At 52.4% G+C, this 27345-nt stretch overlaps 1 protein-coding gene across 3 annotated transcripts in view; it reads left to right on the top strand.

Annotated features, from left to right (window-relative positions):
* Window positions 1–27345, top strand: part of COL8A2 (collagen type VIII alpha 2 chain) — a 141125-nt gene that overhangs the window by 101410 nt on the left and 12370 nt on the right. For all 3 annotated transcript variants that reach the window (XM_019547729.1, XM_019547728.1, XM_019547730.1), the window contains one exon: window positions 13044–13222. In XM_019547729.1, coding sequence (XP_019403274.1) covers window positions 13066–13222 — 157 coding nt within the window. In that variant the 5' untranslated portion in view covers window positions 13044–13065. The remainder of the gene's footprint in view (window positions 1–13043; window positions 13223–27345) is intronic.

The raw sequence follows: 27345 nt of genomic DNA on the forward strand, positions 1-27345 counted from the left end.
TATTTTAAAGCAGCAGCATTGTAATAGGGAACCCCTAACCCTACTGTGCAGAAAGGGATCATGTACCTTTAAGGCTGTAGGCACAAAGCAGGAGCTACGCCTCCTTCTGGGGGTATATAAGAGACCTTGCCAGGGGGTTAGGCAGTTGGATTGGAGACATCCTGGAGGCAGGAGCTCTGCTGGAGGTTAATTCTTGATGGCCAGGGGAGAAAAAGGGCTGACTCAGGTAAGCCACAGGCATGAAGAAGAAAAAGACTGCCACGCGGGTGAGCAAGGCCTAGAAATATTGCTGGTGAGGGAGGTGGTGGGTGATTTAAAGTAGGTCCTGAGAGAAGGCAATACGATTGGCTGGACTTGTAGTGGTATGAAGCCTACCGGTGACATCCTGGGAGATGGGGAGTGAAAGCACTAGCAAGAACAGTTCCCAGCTGAGTGGAGGGCTCAAAACAATGTAAACAATAAGACGTGGCAGGTGAGAACATTGGCCACTGGGTGGCGGGGGAAGTGACCCGTGCTAATCAAAACAGGGGATGACAGTGTGCCCTAGGGGCCACAGCATGGGAGTCGTCCATTGCCTAACAGCAGATGTCAGACATCCATGGTACTGCAATCAAACATGCTGGCAACGCATATCCCCTTTGCTCCACTGTAGCTGGTAGATGCCTGCGACATGCCATGCACTAGCTGGGGACCTGGCCACGTGTTGTTATTTTTATTAGTATATTGCTGAAGCATCTAGGAGCTAATTGAGTCTGTGGTTCCCTGTGCTGAATGCTCTACTGATGAAGGGTCTCTGCCTCGTAGAGCTTGCAGTGTATAATCCCTTCCCCATTACCTATTCATCTATTAGTGTCAGTTCTGCTACAGTCCCTGCCTGAACTGTGCAGCCCTTCTGCCAGGAGAGGTGATGCACAAACAGGGATGTGGGTGACGGGGCATATGGGGTGCCTCGTTGTGCTTCAAGCACAGGCTGGACAAGGAATGGTATCTTGCACACGCTCAGGGCTTAACCTGTGACGAGGAGCTCAGCCTCTTAAGAAGTATGGAAGCAAACGTGTCTCACAAAGTTGGCTTGCGGTAGCCCACTGAAGCCTTGCCCAAGATCAAGGAGCTGAAGTGCTAGGTGCTACACAGGCACATAGGGTCTCTTTGCATGCGGAGTTGCACCAGTTTACCTGATGCGTCTAAAGTAGTGCAGTTGCAAGGAAGAGTGCGCTTTGGTTTCATTGAATCAATTGGGAAGAGATCTGAGCTAGCCTGAAATGACTGAAATGCATACCTCTAGAGGCATCTCGTAGGGCAGTGATTTACAATCAGGGTGCCAGGGCACCCTGGGTGCTGTGAGATCCTTTGAAGGGTGCAACAGGAAGTGTGAGGAGATGAGCAGAAAAGGGCAGTCTCAGGCTCTCCCGGCCTGGTTGTTTCTCTCTTCCCACCACCACTGCAAGAAGGTAAGCATGGCAACAAATAAATGAGTTTTTGAAATGGAGTGCCCCTCAATTCACAGCAGTTATGGAGGAGGCCTCCAATCTACTGAGGCTGCCTGGAGTCTAAAAAGGTTGAGAGCCAGGCATGGGCACACAACCTACTCGCTGCACAAAGGGCTTTTGCTACATCAGCTGCTCTGCTATAGCTGCCCGTGTATACACTTGTACGCGCCGATAGATGAGAGCGAGACTGTGGTATCTTCTTTCTCCTTTGCTGTGCCAGGTAACTGCCTTGCTGACATACACCCTTACTCTGTGAAGTAAGTCTATATGGGAGTCTGCACCTGTTTCAAGCTGATTTTTAAGTTAAACAGATGCAAATTTTTCCTGAGCAGAAGGCTTTAGTCGGCAGCCAAGCTGGAAGGAGAATCCAAGGCTCTGGCTTGTCCTGCATCCTACCCTAAAGACCAGGCTCACTGCCAAATAACACGCAGCAACACAGGAGTCGGTGCATGACCGAGCACCCCCGTTATCAGCAAGGCTTTCCGGGGCCTTGTACAGCCCAGCGCACCACGCAGGGGCAGATCCTGTTCAGTCGCTTGCAGGAGCAGGAGGCCTCCCGATTTCAGCTACTGTCTATCTCAGAATTAGCTGCTGCCTGTCCGGAAATCTCTGCTCAGCCACTCAGGCCTGTAATAGAGTCATAACTCTCTCCAAATCCTTGTCCTCAAGCCAGGGTGTGGGGGGGTTTCAGTCCCACTCTGGCAATCCAAGCCCTTGCTGGTGGAAATTTTGCCTCGAGGGAAGACTGGACACATTTGGAAGCCCAGTGTCTTGCCCTTTCAAGCCTGCTTACCCCTCCTAAAGAAATAAATCTGCCTAGAAAGAAAGAAGCACTGCTGAGCTGCGAGTTTGCTCTCAGACACGGCTGTCATCCCAAACATGAAACGTCCTGGGAGCCTCGGAGCTGCCGGCTTCTAACCACAAGCCCAGCCAGGTTTTGGTTTTCCCCTTTGCCCTCCCCCGCCCCCAGAAGTGCCTGTGCTGTTTTTATTTTAGGTTTGGCAAAGACTATTGTCTGCTTTATCTCCCTGCCCTCTGCCTGGGGTCTGTTGGGAGCAGGGGGCTAATTCCCGCCCAACACACACTTCCAAGTGACTCTGATGATGCTTGCCACCTGGCTGTCACGCCTGCTGCAGACACGGGAGGTGCAAACAGGGCTCCTGGTCCCAGCAAACCCACCGGGACCCATTTGCATTTAGCGCCATGAGCTCGCCCACTCCTGGTCCTGCCGTAGATCAGTGGTGGAGCCGGCGGCAGAGCACCCAGCTGTAAAGGTCTATCTAGCGTCGCGGCCAGGGGGTGAAGCTGCCCCTTGTGGCTTCCCTTCCCTTCAGGGCAGTATGAAAGGGACTGGGGTACCCGTGACCCTTCCCGTGAAGGGACTGTGAGGGAGGGGAGTGACTGCCCTGGCTTTGTTCACTTGGGGAAATTGCATGTGATCATGCTGCCCCCCTCCTGCCAAAGCCAGCCATTGCCCCATCTGCATGCCACCCTGCCTGTTGCCTCCAGTTGGATTTCACAGGATGGGCAGCACCAGCAGAGGGGGGATCTCTGCCTGGAAGAGGATCCAGGAAAAGCTTTTGAAGCTCTCAGCACCGTTGGCTGGTCACCTCTCAACGGCATCCGCCAGAAACGCCCTCCCCCCCCGTAATGCTGAGCATCTGCACCGGCCCCCCACAGCTTTGACAAATGGCGCGGGCTGAGCCGCGAGCGCGCGTGCCCCATCGCACAGAGGTGGGTCCTGCGGAGTTGGGGAGGACTCCAGCCAGGCCAGGCAGGAGGAGAATGGGCCGAGGCATTCATCCAAGCTCATCTCAGCTCATCTGTGGAGAAACACAGCCGCAGACAGGAAACAGCCCATTAGGCTGAGGACCAGCATGTATCATCGGAGCACGCTCCCGACTGCTCTCAGGTGCTCAGGGACCTCTTTCTGGCAGAAGGCTCCAGCCGATAAGAAGCGTTTGGACAAGTGCATTCATTGTCTCCCATCCAAAGTGAGTGAAACATCACAGGCCAGACTCCTCCTGGCTGTGGCGCCAGCTCTGGGACGGAGGAGAGGGAACTCGGGGCCAGCCAAGGGCTGCTCCGGCCCTTGCCGAAGCCTACGGCAGCCCGAGTGTGCCTGGCACTGCAGAGGCTCCCTTGAAGGGGTGCAGAGGCAAGAGAAGGAGAGTGCACCTCGGCTACTTCCTGATACACACCCCTTTCCAGCCTGTCCCACAACACCAGGACCTGGGTGCTCCCGTGGAGAAGGTGCGGAGACTCTCCGGTCCCAGAGGGATTCCTTGAAGGAAGTGGAAACCTTCAGTCTTTCTCCATGGCTCTGTGAATTTGGTCCCCAAACACCCAGATCCTTCTCCAGACAAAGTCACAGTCAGTTCTGCCTCCTAGCAGCTGGCTCTTTGGTTTCTCAGGGTCCCAGTGCATTGAGGCATGTTCACAGCACCTTTAAGTAATCCCTTATAACAGCATCTTGCAAGCCTGAAGCCTAGAGACATGCTGTTCTCTTAGGAGATGGGCCCACATGGGGGTTTAGTTTGGCACAACCATTTTGTATTTTCTTAGGTGTATGTGCAACACAAGATCACATGCAACATAGTCGGCTTGGCAGCGAACCTTGCAAGTGCCATTTCCTGCAGACACCGAGACCCCAACCGCATCAGAGTATGAGCTGGATGGCAAGGGGTACTTGTTGTTCTTGCCGAAGAGATATTCCCTGGCCAGATCCATTGCTCCAGATCGAAGGCTGCCCATATAATGTCATTCTGGGAGCTAGTGGTTTCCAGGAGCGAGAGCTGAAACTTTTTGTGCTGCTCAGAAGAGCCTTTGCAGCCCTGGATTGTGGTGTAAGGCAACAGCTATGGACTCTGCAAGAAATAACAAGACTCAGCACTTCTGCAGAGCTCTTCAGCCTTACAGCGCAGTAGCTTGTATGACGAAAGGTTTATAAAATGGGGCCAGCAATACTGACAAGCAAGAGTGAAGGTTGAAGGGAAGTAACTTTACTGTTAGCGGGCAGCCAGGGGCAGACCTGAGACCAGAATTGCTATTTTCTGAAGTCACTACCAAGCGCTACCCACTGGACCTGCAGCCTGCTCCAGTCTGTGAGTATGGGGTTATTCCAGCAGGATGTCACCAGCCAGTAGGTGCCAGGCCATTGCAAACCCTCTTCCTTGCAATGCCTATGGGATTTTTTGGTGATTCAGGGGTAGGGGAATGGACTGAGAATACAGTAGAGGATATGAATGAGACTGCTCTGCATATAGGGCAGGAACAACCAGATATTGCTTGGAGCTTCTTGATTATACAGCCCTCTCCCTATAATGCAAGGTGAGACCCAAAGGAGTGGCTTCTCGTTTGCCAGCAGGCTCAAGCAACAAATAATTTCTTATTATCAGCCAGGAGATTGCCAATGGATGCCACAGCTGTGTCGTACTTTTGTCTGGGTTGAACGACTGTCAGTGTACATGGTGAGGGGCCCCTGTTCTCAAGCCTCCCACTGGCTGGGCACAGCCCGGGTGCTCTGGGAGCGCAGCATGTGGGAGCCTTGGGAGCCGGCTCCAGAGAAGCTCATTTTTCTTGCCTGTTTTGTAAGTGCAATAATGAGAGCTGTCAGCTTCAGAGGGCTTCTCGACAGCTCTGTGTCTTTGCTTCCCAACTACGGGTGATGGATGCCCCCCACCTATTCAGCCAGTTGCTCTGGGCAGGCTGCATTGTGTGCCAGACTTAGAGGCTGGTAACAGCCCCCTGTGTTTGCCTGCAGGTAAAGCCGCAGCTCTGAGTTTTCTGCATTTTGAATTCTCTGGTCTCTTTGGTCCAGATCCACTGAAAGGCAAAAATAATAACAACAGCGATGACCTCGGGCAGAGCTGGGCGTTCCTTTGGCTCCAATGCTCCCAGCTTGGGTTCTTGCCCATGGTTCAGTCTGAGGATGGAAAAAAACTATGCACTTGACGTAGGCCAAGCCCCAGAGCCCTTGTGCAGCTGCAAGCTCCGAACTCGTCGCCGTTCTGGTTTAAAGCAAAAGATTTGGAGCTCTGGGAGAATGAGAAATAAGTCTGAGGCTAGGTGATGGCATAGCACAGTGACTTTTCAACCCAGGTGCTGGGGCACCCCAGGGTGCCACGAGCCCATTCAAAGAGTTCTGTACAATATTAGCACTGGTGTGTTGCAAACACTCACATGATTCACAAGAGAAACCCAGAGGCTTCAAATACGACTCCATAGTGTCAAAAACATCCTGACCTGTTGTGAGCTTTCTGAGATCTTGGCAACAGAAGAATTGGTCTGCCAGGCCTTTATAGATGTTATGTTTTTCTAGGTTTAACTGAGACTACAACCATCACTATATACACATGGATGTCTGTAGTCTGACATTAAAATCGGTTCCAGTCCAAATTAACTAATCCTCACTGAATGAGGATTAAAGTTAATGCAGACTAGGGCAGTCCACATTTAGGCAATTTTAAACTGTATTTATTAACATGTATATATGTCTTTGCTTTTAGGAAAAACCATCCTTAAGAACTCCAGATAAGTGCTGCAAATATCAGTCCCCACAAGGGAAACTCGATTGGGTTTTTGCAACACAGCAGCGGCTATGGGGCACAAAGAGCTGTAATACCTTTACGAGGTCGGATGTGCCAACACCACCTCACCCTACCTATCAGGGCAGTTACTGCTTTTGGAACAGCACTTTAGATAATTGCAACAATGCAGCTGTGCTTAAACAGGCTTATTGTTATCACCTCCTAATGACTTCCAATCTCGGTTAAGGGGCTGTCAAGTGTATAGACTATGTATAGCCAGTGCTGATGGTTAATGATCATCTATGAACCCTTAATTCAAACTGAAATTGTGATTTGAACTGTGTGATGCAAATCAGTTCAGATAGTTTAGAAAATGCTGAGCATATCTACAAATGGCCATAGTCAAAAAACAAGTGAAAGTCAAGAGCTGGCACTTGCATTTTCTGAGGGTTGACTTGAGTCTAGCATGGGGTTGCCTTAAGTCTAAAAAGGTTGAGAGCCACTGGTGTGGTGTACAGAGGGATGAGATGCACCCTCCTCCTCAAAGATGTGCATAAGAGACCGAGAAACCAGCAGTGATGGCTTCTTGTGCCCCGCAGGAATGGGCAGAGGGCCTCAAGAGGCTGGGAAGAGGTGCCAGGGATCTGAGGCTTTCTCACACGGTGTTTGTGCCACTGCAGCTCTCTGAGATGGGTATCGCAGTAGCAACAGGTGTATCAGACACACGCACGGAGGCATTACCTCTTGTGAAAACCTTATCCTCTAAACAGGGATGATAGACAAAGGGCAGGAGGGAGCTCTGGGCCGCAGTCAGGGGCAAAGGTGGGAGTCGAGTCCAGCTCTCTGCCTACCCAAGCACGTGACTCCCTCTCCTAAGCCTGCCTGAGTCAGACCCCGTCTCCCTGAATGGAGAAACTAAGGGGATTCTCGGCCTCTTCCCAAGAGCTGGGGTGATGCAGCTCAAGGGTGCCCTCAGGAAAATATCCCCACTCCACTCCTTGGCCTGCATGACTCTGTCCCATCCAAAGTCATCCCACCTGCTGGTCCTGTCTCTGATCCTGAGACTCGGCGAAGGGAGAGATGAAATTGGAACTGGTAGGCTGCGGGTGGATGCTGTCCTCTGGGCTATTCCTCTGTGGTTTCTCCTAGCTGGCGTGACGTATCCAGAGAAAAGGGGTCTCTACCCCTTCGCTTGAGAGAGTCCTCTGCTGCTGGTGGGGAGTCCTCTAGGTGCTCAGCCTACTCTTGAGTTCATCCCCTGACTCCTTGCTGTACCCCGCTTCAATCAATAACCCTGCTCTGCCCTTCCTTGTGCGGAGGGTCTCCTGCACATTATGGTGTTTGCAACCCGGCTCAGAGCTGTGCTTTTGCATCTATTTGCCTTGGATTCACTCCCAGTAGTCATTGCCCTTTTCTCTTCTCTTTTCCCCCGTCTTTGGTGCCCCACACCGAAGACAGCGGTAGCTGTTTCGTTGACTGCAGTGGAATTTAGGCCAGCTGAGGTTCTGCCCCAAACGTGGCCCCTGAAGAGAGAGGGCAGCCCCAGGCCAGGATGTGACCCTTGTGCTGCCCATTATACAGCAGGATCTCATCCGAGCCACCATCCAGCCGGGGGCTGATCTGTCCTGCTTGGCTCACTCACACGTGGAGCTCGTCGCTGTTCTTGAGGTACTCTTCTTCACTTCAATGTGGGATCCACAGACTGTGTTTTTTCCGCTGCCCCTATATCAAGCTGGCTGTCGGGATAAGCGGGACATCAGCAACCAAGAAGGATGAGTTCACAAGTGGAAAGAAGCAAATGTATATAATGCACTGCACTTCAGCCCTGTTCTGCAGTTCACTGGGGGCTTTCATAGTTGTTCGGGGCTGGAAGGGCCGGGGTGGGCGACTACCACCTCTGGGGACAGCCTGGTCCAGGCCCTCGGTACTCACCTTGTAAAGAAGTTTTTCCCTATATGTAGTCTGAAATGATCTTCCATTGGAAAGGAAGTGTCATTCTTAGTGTGGGCTGAGAATTTTACACCCTTGCAACCAAAAATAGTTGTGGGAATTTCTTGTGAAAACTAAATATTGCTGATTCTCCCCCCCCCCCGATCTCCCTTCTGGCTATGGGAGTGGTCACAGACGTGAAGGTCACAAATTTGAAGGGCTCTGGAAGTTTGACTAAAATCAGTTTGTCCAGATTTAGTCTCGATCTTCATTTTACAGATGTGGAAACTGAGGCCTGGGGCATGTCCCCTCTCAGGTCATATAGCGGGTTGAATATCCTGTCTCCCACAACTCTGCTATGCATCTCCTCCTCCTCCTCCTCCCCTTAGCTGAACAGCTTGGTACAAGTGATCCTGCCTTCAGGAGTCATCAAAAATGGGCCGTGTGGAAGAGGCCGAGCAGCTCTGAGAGGCAAGTGCAGCTTTTCCTAGGAGACATGGTTTCAGTGGTACATGAGCAGCGCTCAGCGGATCAGCCGACTCCTGAGCTCCCATTTTAAATTTCTAACCCAAGGTTTAGATGCGCAAAACAATTTCTTCCCTTGGAGCTTTGCCTTGATGTTTTTCCAGGAAACGCCTCTCCCGGGCTGTGTAATAGTTTCCTCGATTACAGCCTTGTGACATAGGTCACCTCACTGAATGCAGCCAGCCCTTGTTTGCACTTAAGCACCTCTGTCCCACAAGCTCAACAGACGGGAAATAACCCTGGATAGCTCTCTGGGTTAGGAGAGAGATTTTGATCCCTGCTGGCTCTGACCCTGGATGAAGGAGGCTGGAGGCTTTTATCTTGCATTCTCTGGAAACTTTTCATTAAGAGGGCAGGGCATGTGTCACTGGCCGGCACGCTGCAGTCCAACATCCCACCACGCTCCTGGCCCCCGTGTCGGGTCGTCTGCCTCTTGTCTTTATTTTTAATTCCTTTCCTTGGAGAGGATCCTTAACTTGGCTTGTCAGCTCCGCTCCTCTGCAGTCCTGCGCTCATCTGGAGCGGTGGTGTCCTCAAGTTCCAGTTAATCAGGGACCAGACAAGGTGCTCCGTGCTGCCCATTGATTGACTGGTGGCTCTTGGCATTCGTGCAGGTTCGACCCCCTTCCGCCCCCAGAAATGATCCTTCAGCAGCCTGAGCAGAGGTGCCGTAGAGCAGAGCCTCGTCTGCCCCAATGGTCTGAAGGACAGGAGCCGTTACTGCTGGCTGTGTTATGCTTACCAAGGCATAGGTGAAGCTGGGAGCAAGACTGAGCAACTTCTCAGCAGGCTGCACCCCTCCAGCAAAAGGACTCCCTCCCTCCCTGCTGTCATGCTAAAAATACTCCCGTGCACTAAGCAGATAGGAGCACCAGGAAGCACCTCTGTCAGGCTGCCCAAGTCTAGGCTCACCGGTGTTCGCTGTCATCATTGGCCTGGCATGTGGGACACCCCTTTGGGATAGCTTGTTCGTCCCTCTGGGCACTGCTCGGGACCCCAGCTTGTCTCACGGCACTGGGCTAAGCACTTTTCTGGCTTGATTGTCATTGTAGTCGATTGCCTCTGAGCTCAGGTAGTATTGCCTACTGGTCACATTACTGTGCGCTGCTCTAGTACTTTCCTGTGAAAATCTCAAAGCACTTCAGTGACTTAAGTTTAAGCCGCATACCCATTCTCAGATGTAGCACTGTCAGCTGCCTCTAGAGAGGGGAACCCAACCTCACACCGTGAGCGAGTGACACGGAGCTTGAGCAAGAACCCCCATCTTCACAACCCTACACGTGGCCTTTAACCACTCAACCAGCGTTTCTCAACCCGTGGGTCACGACCCAAAAGCAGGTTGCAAGGATATATGAAAGGGCTGGGAACAAACTTTAAAAATGCACTCTCCTTAAAAGCAGAAAAACGTGGGAAACCGTGGCTTTTCCCCTGCAGGCTGGCAGAGCTCCAGCCTGCAAGGGGCTGCTTGGGGCTCCCCCTGCCCCACACATTGCAGGGCTGGGGCCTGGGGTGGGGGGCAGTGTGTTGGGAGTGAGGGGCACTGGGTTGGGACCGACCATGGGTGTTTCCAAATAGGTCCTGGAACAAAAAAGTTTGAGAACCACTGCACTAGACCACTCTCACTGTTAAAGCAGCCGCATCTGACTGGCCCACTAACCCCTTGCCAGGCAAGTCAGGACTCTAATTTCCACCTCCCTCTGACCCTGGTGCAAAGAAGAGCAAATCCCCTCCTTCACGCTTTCCAGGCACTTGAACAAGCTGCCGTGCTCGTTTGCTCCCCGACTGAGAATGGCCCTGTCAGATCTTGCCTTCTCTTTGCAAGGAGCCATTTCCTCGGCTGGGGATGGAAGAAGGTGGAGTGGAAACATGGAAGTCCGAGGGAGGCAGCCAAGACAAATCCTTTACCTCAGACGGTTGGAACGCTGTACTCCGCTCGCCGCCGAGCCGATGTGTAATTGCAGGAGCGCTGTCCTCGAGCATAAAAGAAGATTTCATAAACATTTGTTGGGGGGGAAGAAGAGTGGTTCATGGCTCGGTGTCTTCGCTAGAGACATCCGATGCTCTGCCAAGAGTTTGTAGCATCAGAATCTGTTCCCTGCTGGGTTTTTTCTCCCCCCCCCCCCCTTCTTCCTTTTATTTTATTTTAATTTTTTTTGTTTGTTTAATTTTGTTTTGGGGTTTTTTTCATGCTGCAGCTTTTTGCTGCCGTTTCAGTGGAAGCAATTCAGGAAATGCCGATCAAATCCAGCTGAGGAGCAGTTCTGCTCATTCTTTCTCCAGCAGAAAACGGCCAAGTGCTTAATTCTTATTAACAGCAACCGCAGTTCACTGGTGTGTGTGTGTGTGCTGGGGAGGGGGTGGAAATAGCCGGCTCTCTGGCATCCCGTGTTATTTAAGCTTCTGAAAATAAATGTTCTCTGGTGCAAATCAATCTGTTTGCAGCTCGGTTCTCAAAGCTGGCAAGAAAAATGTTGCTAGAGGAAAGATATATTTATAGAGGGTATTTATTTTATATAAACAGGCACTTAAGGCAGAGTCTGGTCTTCCATCGCAGCATAACCTCCTATGCTTTCGCAATCAAAGGTTCTCATAAGTACTTGACCAAACAAACTCCTGTTGCTGTTTAAAAAGCACCGCAGCGGAGAGCTACTAGAACTGGCAAACCTCGGAGTGGGAATTCATTTCTGACATTTCATTTTTCAGGCTGCTGGCCGCCAAAAGCTACAGGCGTTCGTGAACCCACTCCCCAGTCTGAGAGCAAACAGAGCTCAGCGCCTCTAAGGTTTCAATCACGGAGTGAGGCCCGGACTTGGAACCTGCAGTCTTTTCGAGAGCCAACTCCAAAGCGCACACGTTTTTTGTTAGAGGAAATCCTGTTCATTCGAGAGATGTGACAACAACTCTCAGCTCAGGACAGCTTTTTTCCTCCCTGCCTTTATATTTATATGTATATACAATATGACTTTATATATATAATATGCATACCACAGCAGAGACAGCAGCTGCCACTGGCCCTGCCATAGGCTTCTTTCCTTGGTGTGTGTGTCCATATGTGTATGTGTATGTGTGTATGGATATATACACACGCGCGCGCACACACATGTGTATTTATTTCATAGACTGTAGAGTCAGAAGGGACCACAAAGGATCATCGTGTCCGACCCCCTGCCCCTGGCAGGAAAGAGGACCGAGGTCAGACGACCCCAGCCAGGTGACTATCAAGCCTCCTCTTGAAGACCTCCAAGTTAGGTGATAGCACCACCTCTCTTGGAAGCCCTTTCCAGATTATAAAAACGTTCTTCCTAATGTCTAACCTAAATCTACTCTCCACTAGTTTGCACCCATTATTCCTAATTACTCCTAGGGGCACTCTGGTAAATACTGCATCTGTTGTCCTCCTTTGATACACTTATAGCCTGTATAGGCCCCCTTCTTTATACACGAAGAAGAAACTAACAATTTTATATATAGTTGAATGAGATGATTGTTCACCTCACATAAATTATACCTGGGTTATAAACATCCATGAATAAGAATTCTTTATATGCGTAAAGAATTCATCTCCATAGATGGATAAAGAATAATTATTCATGGAAGTTTACAACCTGGGTATAATTTACCTGAGATGAACGTTCATTTGGGCAGCTTTGAAACCATATACTAGGTACCTTATTATTATGTATTAATAGTATTACCATATTACCTAGACAACCCGGCCACAATCAAGGCCCCCTTCAGCCAGGCAATGGCCCTATGAGTCAGAGTCGCACAAAGGGCTTATAGTTTCAACAGGGTTGTTATCCACACTGTACGGAGAGGGAGTCGGAGCCCAGAGAAGTGAGGTGATGTATTTGGGGGTCCCACAGCAAGACTGTGGCAGAACCTGCCTCCATGCTTATCAGCTCTTCTAGCTAAATATATACCACCGTGGCAGTCACCAAAACATTTCGCTTTATTGCTGTGCCAAGTCGATTATTTTTTCTCTTATTGTAGCCTGCAGAGGATAACAGCTCCTTCTGTACAGAATGGACACTTAGCAGTCGGTACTGTATGACCCGACAGTCCTTTCTGATGGTCAGCAGCAGCCCTCTAAGCACAGCTTGGCCATCTATACCCATCTCGTGGGGAGGAGGGAAATGTGATGGGAAGCAGCAGGGGGTATGCCGAGTTGGTCACCTTAGCCTGCATGGCATTGCTTCACTGACTCAGGCTGGTGATCGGGAGCATCTCAGATCCTGCAAACATGCAGGTCAGATCCTGAACTTTTACTGCCATATTCATAGGGCAAGGGATTGCACATGGTTTTGGGCAATGGTAGACCTAGCCCTTGGTGTTTATGAGCAAGCAGTATAATCTGTTGGGCTCTGGTAGCATGCTCATCGCCGTGTTATCCGAAGGGTGGAAGGGTGCATGTGTCCTGGCAAACTGAGAATTGCAACACGGACTCAGAACTCACTTGTCTCTGTCCCCCAGTCCAGCTGATGTTTATTCATGAACTTCTAAGGGACTCGGAGGCAAAAAGCAGCAGCTCCCATGTTTCCCTAACCTGGCTGTCCTTTTTTGTCCACAGAAAGCCTAGCAGCGAAGCCAGGATGCTCTCAGAAGCTGTCTCATTGCTGCTACTTGTAGCTGGGATCCACTCAGTGTCTGGAGGAGGAGCAGCAGGCTACGCTCAAGTGAAATACATGCAACCCATGGTGAAAGGGCCTGTGGGACCCCCGTTCCGGGAAGGCAAGGGACAATATCTAGGTAAGGAGCACACTGAAGCACAAAATGTTAGGGCTTTTAAAGGCAGCATGGAGTAAAGACTTTGCTTTGGGAGCATGGAGAAGGTCAGAGCCACTGGAATGGTGCAAAGCGTCTCCTCCTGTTTAACGCTCTCGTGATCCACAAGCGTGCATGACCTACCACCTCCCTCTTCCTGTGGTACAGTGTCCTTGTCCATATTCACTAGCACAGTATGAAATAGATACAGCCCCTCAGATGCAGTCAGGGAAGAGGATAATCCTGAAGCATCCTTCTCTGCTCTGGCTACAGATGAGCGCTGCAGGCAGGCCAAAGAATATTCAGGGTCTCTCACTGCGGAGAGAAAGGTAGATTTGGTCTTCACTGGGATCACTGCTGAGCACAAGGACTTGTCATTCAATTTTGGGGAATAAAACAAAAAAACTTGCTCCTGATCACTTGTTTGTGTGCTGCTGGGGTAGCTGGCCTGGAGAGCTTTGGCATTCAGGGACACTTAGGGTCTGCAATGTGTTGCAGAGACATTGGGATCTCCTTTTCCCAGCTCATTTGTTTTTAGTTCCCCAATTCCACAGTGACATTCAGCTCTCATTTCTAATGTGAATGCAAATCAGTGTCGACTGGATGGGACCCCTTCTTTTTGCTGCTAAGCCTGGGAGGGGGCTTTGTATTTGCAGGCTTTCTGCTACAACTTGCATATGTATTCCAGATGAGCTATCATGGGTGATTGCCTCTTATTGCAACAGGCCGAGAAACTGTTGCTTGCATGAGCCATATATAAATCAGCTGCAGTCTCGTTCATGAAACTAAGGTTGGCTGTTGGTAAACGTCAGATTTAGGTTAGGTCTCGGGAAAATCTCCCGTGCTGTCAGAAGGGTGAGGAAGTGGGATGAATTGTTCAGGGAAGCTGCAGAACCTCCTTCACTGGAGGCTTTCAAGAGGAGGCGGTTGAGAGCGATGATGTAGGGATAGCGTTCCTCTCTTCTTGCAGGGAGCTGGATCAGATGATCCTTGAGGTCCTTTCCAACCTGCTGAATCTATGATTTCAAGGGTAAAAGCTATAGGCCATGGCATGCCCATAGTGTGCATTTAATAATCTTGTCCGCACCTTGGGATGTACCAAAACTTTCTCTGAATCGCTAAACACGTGGACCAGAGCATGAGCTGATGGTCACAAGGGTCAGCTTGGGAGAACACTTCCCTGTAAGCCTATGTCCTGATGGAAGTCAATGAGATTTAAGGAAGGCATCATCTGTTGAACCCAGGAGAAAACTTCTCACGTAATCTCTTGTGTGGAGAGGTTCTGGTCCTCTAAGTCTCTCCAACAGTGCCCATTGGACATGTGAACCTCCACCAGATGCTGCTCGCACCCCCTGCACAGGGCTGGATGCAGGGGATTGCCCCATGCTGCTCCCTCTCCTCTCTCATGAAACCTGCTGCGCCGATCGGCAGTGCACCTGCAGCCTCAGCCTAGGGGGCTGTATCCTCAGGACGATTCCCCTGCAGGGAGGAAAGCTGCCTGAGCTGCTTTCCACCTTTCACCTGGGCTGCTTGGCATTTCCTTCTGCATGCTGTCCCCCAGTCCCCAGGCTCCTGTGGCTGTCTGAGGTCCCCTTGCCCCCGTGTGCTTCATGTCTTCCCAGCGCTGCTCTGGAGATGCAGAGCCCAGGAAGCACACCAAGAGAAGCGCGGATGCGCAGATGGCCCCACCGAGGAAAGGAGCCTATGGCAGGGCCAGTGGCAGCTGCTGTCTCTGCTGTGGTATGCAGTACCACTGCCCAGGGCATTAACTTGCCCCTGCCCATACCCTTGCGGGCATCAGGCAGGTGTTCGGTTCATCCATAAGGGGCCGAGCCCTTTGTGAGTGAATAGAAATGGGCCTATTGAGGGCTGGCAGCTTCCTCCTTAGGAGCAAACCCCCCTGCTTTGGATGAACAGTCCTGTGGAAATAGCTCGTGCGTGTGGGGCTGACATAGATGAGGGGAACATCATTCGCATACCTGACAAGTAGTGCAGGCCAGTGGGTAAGGCAGTGACCTGGGACCCGGGAGACCAGCCCCCAGCTCTGCCGCTGACCTGCTGGGTGATTGGGAACAAGTCACTTTACTCCATTTCCTCCTTTTCTCTGCAGACCAGAAGCTCCTCAGGGCAGGGATGTGCTTGTAGCAAAACGGGGCTTCAGATGATGCCTCTTGCACCCCCCAAGCCAGCTCTGCACACAGTTGGATGGATATACCCCGCTCCCAGCAGGGTTTCTCCCTCCTGAGATGCTGGTCCCACACTGACAGCAGAGCCTGGTCCCCGCAGCTCTGCTGGGCAGAGGGCTGAGCTCCCCCATGAGCAGCTGTCTATCGGAAATGAAGCCCAAAGCACCTGGTTGTTAGCTTGGCCCTCTCCTTCCCACACTGGACTCAGCAGTGGCATTAGGGCTGATATAGGGCCCCTCCTGGGCCAGCGTGGTGGGGGCCACATGGTCACACCGTTGCCAGCTCCCAATCTGGGGTAGACGCTGACACAATCTGGCTTTGCATCAGAGGAGCTGAGATCAGATGCGCCAGCTCCCAGCCCAGCCCTTCACTGTCATCCAGGGCACGCTCTTTCTCTGTCTGTTAAGGCTGAACCTTCGTGCTGCATTCCCGAGTTTCCACCTTTTCTCCGTGATGTTTGGTGTCCCCCCGCAAATGGGAGGGGGGTCGCACCCACCGGCGCTGAAGCTGAGAGGCTCGGCGAACTGCCGAGAGTGAATGAGACGAAGCCCTTCCCTCCCCTTTAAGAGCAGGAGGCTTGCAGCTCCACATATGTTAAATCGATCTCTGCAGACCGACATGTGCCGCTCAGAGGGGCAGGGATGCCGAAGGGGCTGAGGTCATTGCTTTGTACGATGGGCCTTTTGCAACACCACCGGCCAAGCCGCAGCTTTTTCATAACCGTCTGCTCTGCTCCAAGTCACTCCCCTCCCTCCCTCTCACCTCCATTTCTTTCCACCCTCCCTCCTCTCGCCTAGACCCAAAACACAGGTGCGCGGCGTTCAGGAGTCAGCGAGGAGGGGACAGAAGCCTGACTGTTGAGGCAGTGCACCTGCAGGGTGACTTGGCCCCGTTAATTAAATGCCCTTGGAGGAAGGACTCTGCCCTGGTTCACCTCTTTAGAAACAGGGCTTGTTTGTTTTACTCCGAGACAGGGCTTCAGCACTGAGGAAGGACAAATGCATTTCTTGGCTTGCTCACCCAGTGCTGCAGCGTTCCTCCCTACCCGGCCAGGGCCTACCCCTGAAGCCCAAGGGCCGGCTCCAGGAGCTGGCCACTTCCCCCTATGTAGCCACCCTGAGAGGGGAGATGGGGGGACGTGACATCCACCCTGCTTTACATGGCATGTCCATGCTCCCGGGATAGCTCCCACTTCTGAACCACCTCTGTGCTTGCCCCGAGCTGGACTGCTGCAAGCGGTTGAAAATAAATCTAACCCGGAGGGATAGGCAGGAGCTTTAACTCCCTGCAGGGCTGACAGGTTGAAGCAGCTTATGAAGATTTCCATTGCCAAAGTGCGTGCCCAATGACTGGCTGGTGGGAGGTGTTGGGCACGCCTCATCCCATGCCAGCGCAGTGCTCATCAGATGTCCTCAGGACCCCATAGAAGATCCCTATTGCAGGAGAGGTGTGCTAGCGACTCCTGTCGAGATGCAGCTTTTGGGTTACACTGAGTGCTGTCCTGGGTTGGTAACTCCTGCCTGTGTAGGCCTGGGGTCCCAGCATCTGGTTTCTCTTCCCTGGTGCCAGGCACAGTGGGTCCCCAGCCTCTGACCAGGGACTTGCATACAAGTAAGCTACTGGCTCAGGGCATGACTTCCCCCAGAAATGCTCCCTGGCCAGGCGGTTATCTTAACCAGCCACTGGATGTCACTGTTGCTGCAATAAAATGCAGCCACGAACTTTTTTTGTCGTGATTATTGTTTTCTGGTCCCCATAGAGGGACTTCTGGGAGCTGAGGGAGCATTGCCCACAAAGCTTGCCTGCTCTCCTGCTCGCAGATGGTGCTTCTAGGCCAGATCAGGTCCCTTACACAGACCCCCTGAACCCCTCACAGCAGCCCCAGGGCCCCCACACAGTGCTTTGCCCCTTGGCTACAGCCTTGCGATGCTTAGGGAGCAGCGATGCAGACTGGACGTGGCCCTGCCCTGTGCAACTCTGCTTAGAAAGCCTGACTGTTCCTCTGGCCAGGGATCTCCACTCTCTATTAAGTTAATCAGCAACTGCAAGAGGTGCAGTAGCATTCATTTGCTGGTGCTTACCCTCAGAGGTGGCTGAAAGTCACAGCTAGGGAAACTGAGGCACAGAGCTGAGACTTGACTCCCTGGGACTCACCCAATGGAGTCAGAAACAGACCCCAGGGATCCTGACTCCCAGCCCCATGCCCCAGTCTAGGGCCTCTGACCCAGAACCCCTTGGTAACTGGCCCAGTCCAGCTGTGGCTGAGCAGAAAGGCAAGGATTTGCATGACAGAGATTGCTTTTATGGCTTAGCCTTGTAGTCTCAGACTGGCCAGGGTGGGTGGCTGTCTGCATCACCAGCCCACCGGGACTCGGATGGAAAAGGACGCACTGCGAAGAAGCCCTGGGCTGCCTGGCAGAGTGGGCTGGGGAGGGAAGGGGATGCTTGGGTTGTGCAGCCTTCAGAAAGCAGGGGGATCCAGCATCCCCCATGGCCCAGAAAGAGTCCCGCCGTGGCCAGAGCTCAGGAGTCCTCAGTGTTGCGTCCTCCTCTGGCTCTGGCCTAGGTCAGAGCAGGTCTCTTCCCTTTTTGGTCCTGGTTTCCCCAACTCTACAATGGGGCAAGGACATGGTCTCTTCCCTGTGCAGAGTGCGAACTACTGCCCAGGGTCAGCCCTGAGGTCTTTGCCCAGGGCCCATATGGGCAGTAGGAAGCAAGTGCAGGGGTGCAGGCCACCCCATAACTGCAGGCTTCTTGCATCGTCCTTTGAAACAGCTGGCATTGCCCACCGCTGGAGACTGGAGTCACTGGCCTGACCCAGCACATCGGTGAGTCGTGACAGTGCAGCGTAGTGGGGAGAGCCCTGGGACTCAGGGGAGCTGGGCTCTGTGCCTGGCTCTGGCATTGGCCCATTGGGTGACCCTAGGCAACAAACTTCTCTCCGTGCCTCAGTTTCCCCACTTGTCCCAACGGGGCAATGACGCCACCCCTTTCCATTGTAAAGTGCTTGGGAACAACGGAAGTGCATGCTGGACAGCACTGCTGTCAGTCTTGGTGTGTAAGGAGCTCGGCTGTGGGCCCCCTGGTAGCACAGCACCTGGAGATCTCCAGATGAACAGTGCCAGGCTAGGTATCTGTTTTCCCAGGCAAGAACTGTCCTGGGGCCTATGGGAGCTGAGACACCGGGAGCTGCTACACCAGGATAGACAGGCCCCGCTGAGAGCGATGGAGCGATCCTCCCCAGCGCAGAGCCGATGCTGAATCCTTCCCTCCGTGCAGTTCGGGCAGACACTCAGCACCTGAGCTTGTGCGTAGCATGATGGAGCCCAGCTTGAAACTTTAGCTGCCCGTTGAGAGCTGGCGCATGAGCTCCTTCCAGTGAGGGAAAACCTCTGGAGCCTTTTCCCCCAGGTTAGCTCCGCTACCAAGGAGCCGGCCCCTGCAGGACAGCTGGAGCCTTGGGAGAAAGGGGGTTAGCAGAGGTCTGGAGAAAGGCCAGCTTGTCGGTGTCCAGTTTACCACTCACCTGAAAGGTTTATCAGGAGTCTGGATCAGCCCAGATGGTGCGGGGGGGGAGAGTGCACAGGAAAGTCTGGAGCTGAAGTGAGTTCAAATCGCTTTCTTTCCCTGCCTCCCAGCTGCTGTAAAACTGCTCTCTGAATCCCAGCCAGAGGCAAAAGCTCCAAGTGCAGACTCACCGAGAAGGAACGTTTCAGCTGCTGATGGGCCTGGATTCAAATATCTCTTTGCTGGTTTTTTGTTTTTCCTTCTTCCTGCGTATCCGCGCTGCTCGTGCTCCCCAGAGCAAACGGGGCTGTCTGTCGGTAGCAGAAGAGTTACACTAGTACCGATAACTAGTACCCGACTGCGCGAGGTGCTGTATGACGGCAAGGTTCATCGTGTAGATAAAGGCCAGAAGGGGAAACTGAGGCATAAAGGTGGTAGCTTGTCTAAGGCCACAAAGCAGGACACTGGCCGGGAGGGCTAAGGCCACTCATGACCTGGGAGCTTGCCAGGAAATTCACCCTAGGCAACCTGCCCCCTTTGTTGGTGACTGTAGTCCAGGGTGATCTTAACACGGGGAATTTAGTGTCCCCACTTACGGCGAGATGCACTGCTCTAGCTGTAGCAGTGTCATTGCACTGAGGTTGTTATCTGTTAGCATTTCCTTTGGTGCAGCAGCCCCCACGACCCGCCAGCGTCACTCACTCCCCGTCCTAGTGGGGAGGTGACGGTTGTCCTTGGCTCTGGGGACCCAGAGTCCAACATCGTCTGTGGCACTGCACAAAGTGACCCGAGTGTCCAACCTGCGCTGGAGCCCTGTTGCTCTCCTGGACCCTGCTGGCCCCAAACCCAGATCCATCACGCCTGCAGTAGCTTCCCCCGGTCCCATGGCCATCAGCACCTCCAGCTGGGAGGTTCGGTGGTTACAGGGACCTGGGGCTGGAGCCTGCATTCAAAGGGAGAGTCCAGGGATGATTGTGCCATGCTGTCTCAGCACTGCAGGCCTCCCCGCTCAGACCTTGGGCCTTGCGACCTAGAACAGGACAGGTCTCCGACCCAGTCTCCAGAATGGCTTTCCTGGCCATAACTCACTCTCTTCTTCCTGCCCCGAGGAGGCAACTCTCTCTTTTTCAGCACTGCAGGTTGGCAGTGCCGGGGCTCCTGGGAGACACCTCGTGAGGTAGGGGGCTCCAGCTCTGCAGGATCCAGCAGGGGAGATTGCAGATCCCTCAAATGTCCCTCATGGACATTTTGCAACAGCCTGCACCTAGCAAGATTGCCCACCCTTCCACAAGGCAATAAGGGACCCAGTCAGGATTGTATAGGGGACACCAGCTATGCCCTGACCACATGGGATGCTAAGACCCTCTGAAGGGTGCCAACTTTTTCTTAGCCCCCTTTGCACCCTCCCACTTCGTGGTAGCAAGGGCTAGTGAGGAGCCAAAAGAGATTCGTGGTTCCCTGAAAGAGAAGGGGCTGGAAAGCTGGAACTCACTGGAGAGGACGGCACGGTCCTCCATGAATTTGCACTTTTCAGTAGCCGGCCACTTGGCACCGGTGGCCTGGCATAGCTTCAGGAGGGGCAGTTGCCTGGTACTGTTCGAGTCCTTGTGACCCATGCACGCACGTATGGTGCAAACAGAAACTGCATCCTGGCCAGCCTGTCCTGTGCCATCCCCCATGGCTTGCGCAGCTGCCCTGCATTACTCTGCCTTATCTGGCCTCCCTGTCAGCTGAAGACAGGATGAATTGCTCCTTCCCTCCTCCTGGCCTTGCCCTGGGAAGTGACTGGAGAATGAGATCCCAGTGGCAGATGCAGGACTCTGAAGGGATGAGCTGGTGTTGTCATGAAAAAAGGGGAAGCCTTTTCAATCCAAGAAGGAGGCTTGATTAATTTTGGGGGGGAAGGGGTGGTGACAAAATGTCAGGCTTGATAAAAGAAAATGGAATGGGGCTTTAGTCAGAGATAGGGCTTGGGCATTAGTCAGAAATAGGGTTTAAACAGAAAACATTTGGCTGCAAAAAGAAAAAAATGGTCAAGGTAGGGGCTTCCACACACTGGCTGAAAATTTTCCAGCAGAAATGAATGCTCTTGGTGCCCTTGACGTTGTCCAAGCTCCTCTTGCACCGCACTGGATGGATGCCGGCGGTCCAGCTGGGAGTGTCATTTGGGTGCTGGCTCTAAGACCCCCTCCCCCCCATCGCAAGGACGGGCCAAAAGGAAGTGTCCTACACCCTGGCCGTGCCATGCATCTGAAGGCATTGCCTTGGCTTCCCTCACTGTAGAGGAGGGCTAGAAATACTTGCACTCCCTCTGTCACCTAATTACGCCTTAACAAAGAGATGGTGGTGTCTCCACGTAGGTGGGTGCAGGCAGGGTGTGGGGCTGGGAGCCCCGTCCAAGGGTAGGAGACACTGCCTTGAGTCGTATTCAGCATCGGGGGTGGAAAGCAGGGTGGTGGGCAAGGGTCTGCCAGTCTCAAATGCCCCAGGCTCAAGCTCTTGGTACACAGCCGTCTGGCCTCCTGAGTGGCCGGCCGGCCGCAGGGGCGTCTGGGAGAGAGGGGAGCTGGGGGCGGCCAGCGGGTCTCGGCGGCGGGGTCCAGGGCTGAGGCTGAGCCCAAGTAGGTTGTTTCCCTGGCGTGCTGGTGCCACCTAGTGAAAAGTCACAGGATTTTCCAAGAGCTGAGGCACTTTGCTAAAATGGGAATGAAATCCCTGTCCCAAGGAGCTCTGGGACCAAGGGGAAGTGAGGGCTGTGTCTCAGGAGATGGCTTCAAAGCACTGAAACAGCATCTGGACCTCAGCAGCTGCAGCTTGACCGTAGCCCGAGTCTGACCTTCAATTAAGCCTTATAGATGGAGCAATCAGTACAAGTGATGACTTTCCCAAGAGTTGTCAGCCATGTCCCAAGCCGTTCCCCCAGGCACTGGAAATGCACTTTCATGCAGACCAAGGCATCTGCGCGGATGCAAAGGTGTGTTTGTCTTTGCATCCCTGACTGCCCCCCACCTGCATCTGAACGTTTGCTGGCCCTGGGTGTTGTGGGAGGGACAAATGTGTAATAATGACACTTCTTGCGGGTGCAATGTCTTGACGAATCATAGATGTCCTATCAAGTAAGGCAGATCAGGAGCCTGATGCCTCAGTTTCCCTTTCTGTGGAATAAGATGGGTAATAGCTGCCTTGAAAGGAAGGAGGTCTGTTAGGTGGAGCTTATTGTTGTTATGGATCCTGTCCCATTCCTGCCTAGTTAGGAGCAGCCCACAGGACATGTGCTAATACATGAGCAGTGCCCTGGATCACACCACGGCATTGCTCGTCCAGGCAGCAGTTTCTCTAGCCCAGGGACGGGCAATTATTTCGGGCGGAGGGCCGCTTACTGAGTTTTGGCAAGCCATCGAGAGCCGCATGACAGGCAGCCAGGCCAGATAAATATTAATTTTCTAAATTTGGGGGGGGGGCCCGCGGGCCAGATAGAATGGTCTGTCAGGCCGCAACCAGCCCGCGGGCCACATTTTGCCCGCCCCTGCTCTAGCCTCATGCCTCTAGTTTCTAATATCCTGGTTGGCACCGCAGCCATCTCCACCAGGGTCGAACAAGCCAAGTTGCAAATGCCTCACTTACGAGGAGCTACGTTGCCCCAAAGATTGGTCCATTGCTTTGAGCCAGGTGGGTGGCATTAAAACCGTTTCATGTGTGTGTGTGTGTGTGTGTGTGCGTGCGCGCACGCGCGCGCACTTGGCTTTAATTCATTAAAAACAAATCTGAAAAGGAAATAGGAATTTTTTTTAAAAAGTATCAGGCTAGAGCACCAGTCATGTCAGCGCTGTGCAGGGCTTGCTTGGGGCACTTCAGGCTGAACTTTGCCTTTTGAAGCTGAGTCAAATCTTTCCCACAGCTACATGATGATAGCATGACAGACACCTGCAGCTGTGTGCGTTACTACATGCGCGTGGGCTCTGCGTTCCCACCTTCACAGCCCACCGGGGTGCAGTCCACCACCGGGCAAAACCGACAGCTGCATGTTCATTGCTACGTGAGGGCTCAAGAAGAAAACCATGTACCTGAGGACTAACTGAGTTTATGAGTAGGGGCAATGCTCTTCAGATGGTTGCTGAGCTCTCTAGCGGTGCTCAAGTGCTGCGCTCTGGATTCTGCTACGAGAACCGAGGCTCAGTTGCACCCAGATGGGAGGTTTTCCGTAGTATTTTTGTTCATCTTGCAAACGAGGCCTCAGCACTGCCATTCCCGCGGCCGTCTCTTTCTGCAGCAGCTGCTGAGTCTAACCACTGTGGAGAAGAGACTTGCTCCGCACTGGTCTGATTTAATAGGAAGTGAATGGTTTGAAAAGAAAACTGCCAGACCTCCAGGGAGACAAATTATCCCCTCTCGTCAGAAATGGTTTCTGTACAAAGCTGCTTCCTTGCATGGCTCAGAGAATACGAAGCACTTGGTGCCTGTCTTGTTGGAGGTAAATCAGGCCCATTGGCTGAAGAGAGCTAGAGGGCTGCAGCATACAGTGCTCGAGACTCGTAGCTTGTCCAGATGCTAAATTTTAAGGCCACTGTTATCTGGTGACAGGGACAACATCACCTCTTCCGTGCTCTGCTTCTTGCTCTCAGGCAGTTTTTAGGGTGTCCTCCCCTACCCACCAAGTCATAAATAAAAAGGGGTCATGACTCCTTTACCCTGCTCACAATGCTCAGGTGAGAAAGCAGGGTGGGGATTCCTGGTTTGAATTTCCAGCTTTGCCCTGAACTCAGGTGGTGATGTCCACTAAGCACACACTCTGCAGGGAGCCGAAGGCTGCCTGTGCCTCAGTTTTCCCACGTGTGAAATGGGGACAGCGATACTGTCCTGCCCGACACAGAGGGCTAAATAAGCACTTCAAGGTCTGGGGGTTGAAAGACGGTGAGGAAATGCTGTCATGCAAGGAGTTCAAGGACGAGGTGGCGATACATGGGGGGACTCTGGGGTTTGCCTTGTAAGGAAACGGTCTTTGGCTAAGTAATGCAGTGGCACACACCCCGGACCTGTCACCTTGTAAGTGCTGGGGGCAGGAGCCCAGCTCTTTATGGTGTGTGTGTATGTAGCACCTAGCATGAAAGAGCAGAGCTCCCTGCCTGCAGCCTCTAGGTGCTCGCACTCACAAGGCAGAGTCACTGGGCCTGGCACTACCTCTTTGCTTAGAACTGAATTTCACCCTGGGTGGCAGCACGACCAGTTGTATGCTGCACTTGTCAGATCAAATTCAGGTAGCCGCGTACCCATTTCCCGGGCTCTGAGCATGGAGTGGGGCTCCATCTGGGCCCGCTCAGAGCTGGGGAGCAAGACAGCGGTGCTGAGGCGGGGGCCTCTCTCTGCTTTCTTTCTGCGGCAGATGGTTGAGGTTACCAAAAAAAGAAAGAAGAAGAAAATCTCTAAAAGCTTCCTGCTCCTCAGCGAGTGCAGAAGCCCGCCCTTTCTACTGGAGTTCCCAGAGGCGGCTGCTGCAGCTGTTGCACCCCCGCCCCATCCCATCCCATCCCAGCGCCCCCCAAAACAAAACCAGAACCATTTCAAGGGATTTACACTTTCTCAAGTGTTTGGCATTGAGTGCGGGGGCTGCAGGAGCGGATTTCCTCTCGTTACAACCTCGGCAAGTGAAAAAAGTGGCATCTGCTGCAGCTCAGGTGTCCTGTCTAGACGTGGATGGAGCCACCCCCCAGGGAAGGTCGTTACAGTTCTGCAGAAGCACCGAGTCACCCGAGTGTGATGGGTGCAGGACATATTTGTAGACAGCCATGCCCCAAGATTGCTTAGAGTCATGCTGAAGGAGACAATCAGGCTGGGAGAGGACAAGTGTCACTGCCTTGGTGCTTGATCGTGGGCAAGTCAAAGCCAGGATCATAACCCGGGACTAGTGCTACACCTCTGTCCACAGGCAGTGCTGACAGCACAAGCCAGCGGGGCAGCAGTTGCTGAGGGCCAAAGAAGAAATGTGATCCAAATCTCCTTAGAGTAATCATGTTCTCCGACGCCCGCAGACCTGAAGCTGAACCTGGCCTCTCGGGGAATCAGAGTCCTTGAGCACCTTCATCCAGCCCCTGATGGAAACTAGTGATGCCCTTTTCCGCAGGGAGTGTCCTCTTTAGGAGAAGAGCCAGGGAGATGCTCAAAGCATTGCTACTCCCCAAGAGAGGCTCAGCTGCTTCTCTGTGAAATGAGGTGGCGGGCTCCCAGCCTACACGCTAGGGTCTAAATCACAGAACCAACTTCTATAATTTTGTGTCCACCTGAGTTCTGGCAGCCAGAGCTGACAACGTTTGGCCTTCGCCATGCTGCAGTCAGGAAATCCCCTCAACACAATGCGCTGAGAATGATCTCCACCAGCTACAGACACAAGATAATGTTTTATACCCGCTCCCCTCCTGCCCCCACCCCGATGACTACGCAATGCAGCGTAGTAGCATTCCCCTGACCTTACAGATGGAAGATGGGAGATCTTCTTCATGCCAAAATGCTTTAAAACTAGGAGACCCAGACGGAAGTCTTCTGCTGCAGTCCCATCTGGACAGATCTAAGACGAAGCAGTGTCTTCCAGATGACTTCACAAACAAAATGCGGAGGGCAAAACAGCCGTTCCCTGCGGCGTGCATTCGACTGCTTGCCTGACTGCTTGTGCCGCGTTCGTATGCCCTTTGCAAGCACAGCCAGCGAGGACAACCCTTGTGTTGCGAACTGGCCCTCGGGGTCCTTCTAGGACAGGCACGGCTGGGGTCTGCCCTGTGGGACAAGGAGGAGGAAGAAGCATATCAGAGCCAATGAATGGTGCAGTATGATGAATGAAGAATTCAAGGTGGGGAGAACACTGCTGTCTGGCAAATGTCCCCAGAATGGACTGCTATTTTTTCTACCCGAGGCCGTGATGCAACTAAACGTGTCCATCAGACAGAACGGGCTGTCACCCTCTGCCCCAGGGGCAGTGTGCCCCTGGCAATGGGCATCAAGGGGTGTTTTTTCCCTCATATCAGGTACGCACTGCAAATGGATACAGGCTAGTGGACTGGACAAATAACTCTTCCCGTCCACCAGACATAACTGGCCTCAGAAATCACCTGTGGAACTCCCTGCCACAGGATAACAGCTCATCTTCATTAAAAATAAAAACCAGGTATGAAAGCAAATCCATCCTCAATTATAGTAACAAGGATGACTTATTCATAAGGGATATGGGGAGCCTCATTATTCAAGGCACTGGCCAACTGCTGACTGCTTGGGGTTAGGAGGAGAAACAACCTCTGCTGGTACATTATTCCACTGTAGTCCATTGTGACATGACACAATATTGGGTCCATGAAGTCCACAATATGAGTGGGACCATAATGTCCACCTGGAGATGCCGGTATGCTGAAACTAAGCTGAAAGCTTCTTTTTCCACCTATGGCGAGATCCTCTGCAGAGACCGTCGATTCTTTCCCCTCCCAGACCCCCAGACAGCTTTTTCCATTAGCATTCATGGCAGTTTTGCTCCAGCACTGAGGAAGTACATCCAGAGCCTGCATTTCACAGCAATAGCATGGAGCTGAGGCGTGCGCCTGTGGTAAGACATGGTCTTTTGAAATTGGATACCATTGGGGCTGTAATGTCCCGTTTTCTCTGCGCTAACGTCCCCGGTTTGGTTTTCCCGTCTGCTTTCTCGGCGGCCTGCAAGTTGGCGACTCGCAGCTGGCTTTTTTCTTTTGGTGAGTTGGTTGGTTTTTCCCCCCCCGTTCCTTCATGGGCTCAGCTGTATTTCCTTGTTCTGATTCCATGCAAAATGACCTAGAAAACTAATTCTTTTTAAACCATAGACTCCATCATGAGAAGGAAAAGGGGAAAGAAAAAAAAGGGCATATTGAAATAATTTTCCAGGGAAGACATTTTCCAGCATGCAAAAGCAGCAGTCCGCTAAAGCACACATTTTGAATCTTTCTTGCTTTCTTGCCTCTTATTTTTTTGGCCTCAGAAATCCAGTGGCAGTGTCCTGATAGGCAAGTATTTCCTTAATCAAGATGGCCATGTGACCTCTATTAGAGCAGAGGATTTGGGCAAGTCTTTGATATGTAGATAAATTCAGGAAAACATAAGCTCTGGAAATGTTTCCATTCACCAAAGAAAAATAGCCATGCACCCAGGCTTGTCTGAAAGGACCAGTCTTCATTTGTTGTGCCTAAAAAAGATAAAGCCTCTTTTGATATTTGGAGGGAGCAACAGCAGCAGACATGGCCAAAGCTATTATTTTTATTGCACTTGCTGTAATCTTTTCCCAGTGACTGAGCAGGATCTCCAAGTATTGGTAAATCCATCCAGGTACAAGTAATTTTTTGCTTTTAAGGCTTGAACTCAATACAATGAATCCCTGCTCCCCGGAGCACAGGCCCAACATGAAGCTTA

Source organism: Crocodylus porosus, unplaced genomic scaffold (assembly GCF_001723895.1).
Source record: "Crocodylus porosus isolate Cpor-Errol unplaced genomic scaffold, CroPor_comp1, whole genome shotgun sequence".
NCBI lineage: Eukaryota > Metazoa > Chordata > Crocodylia > Crocodylidae > Crocodylus > Crocodylus porosus.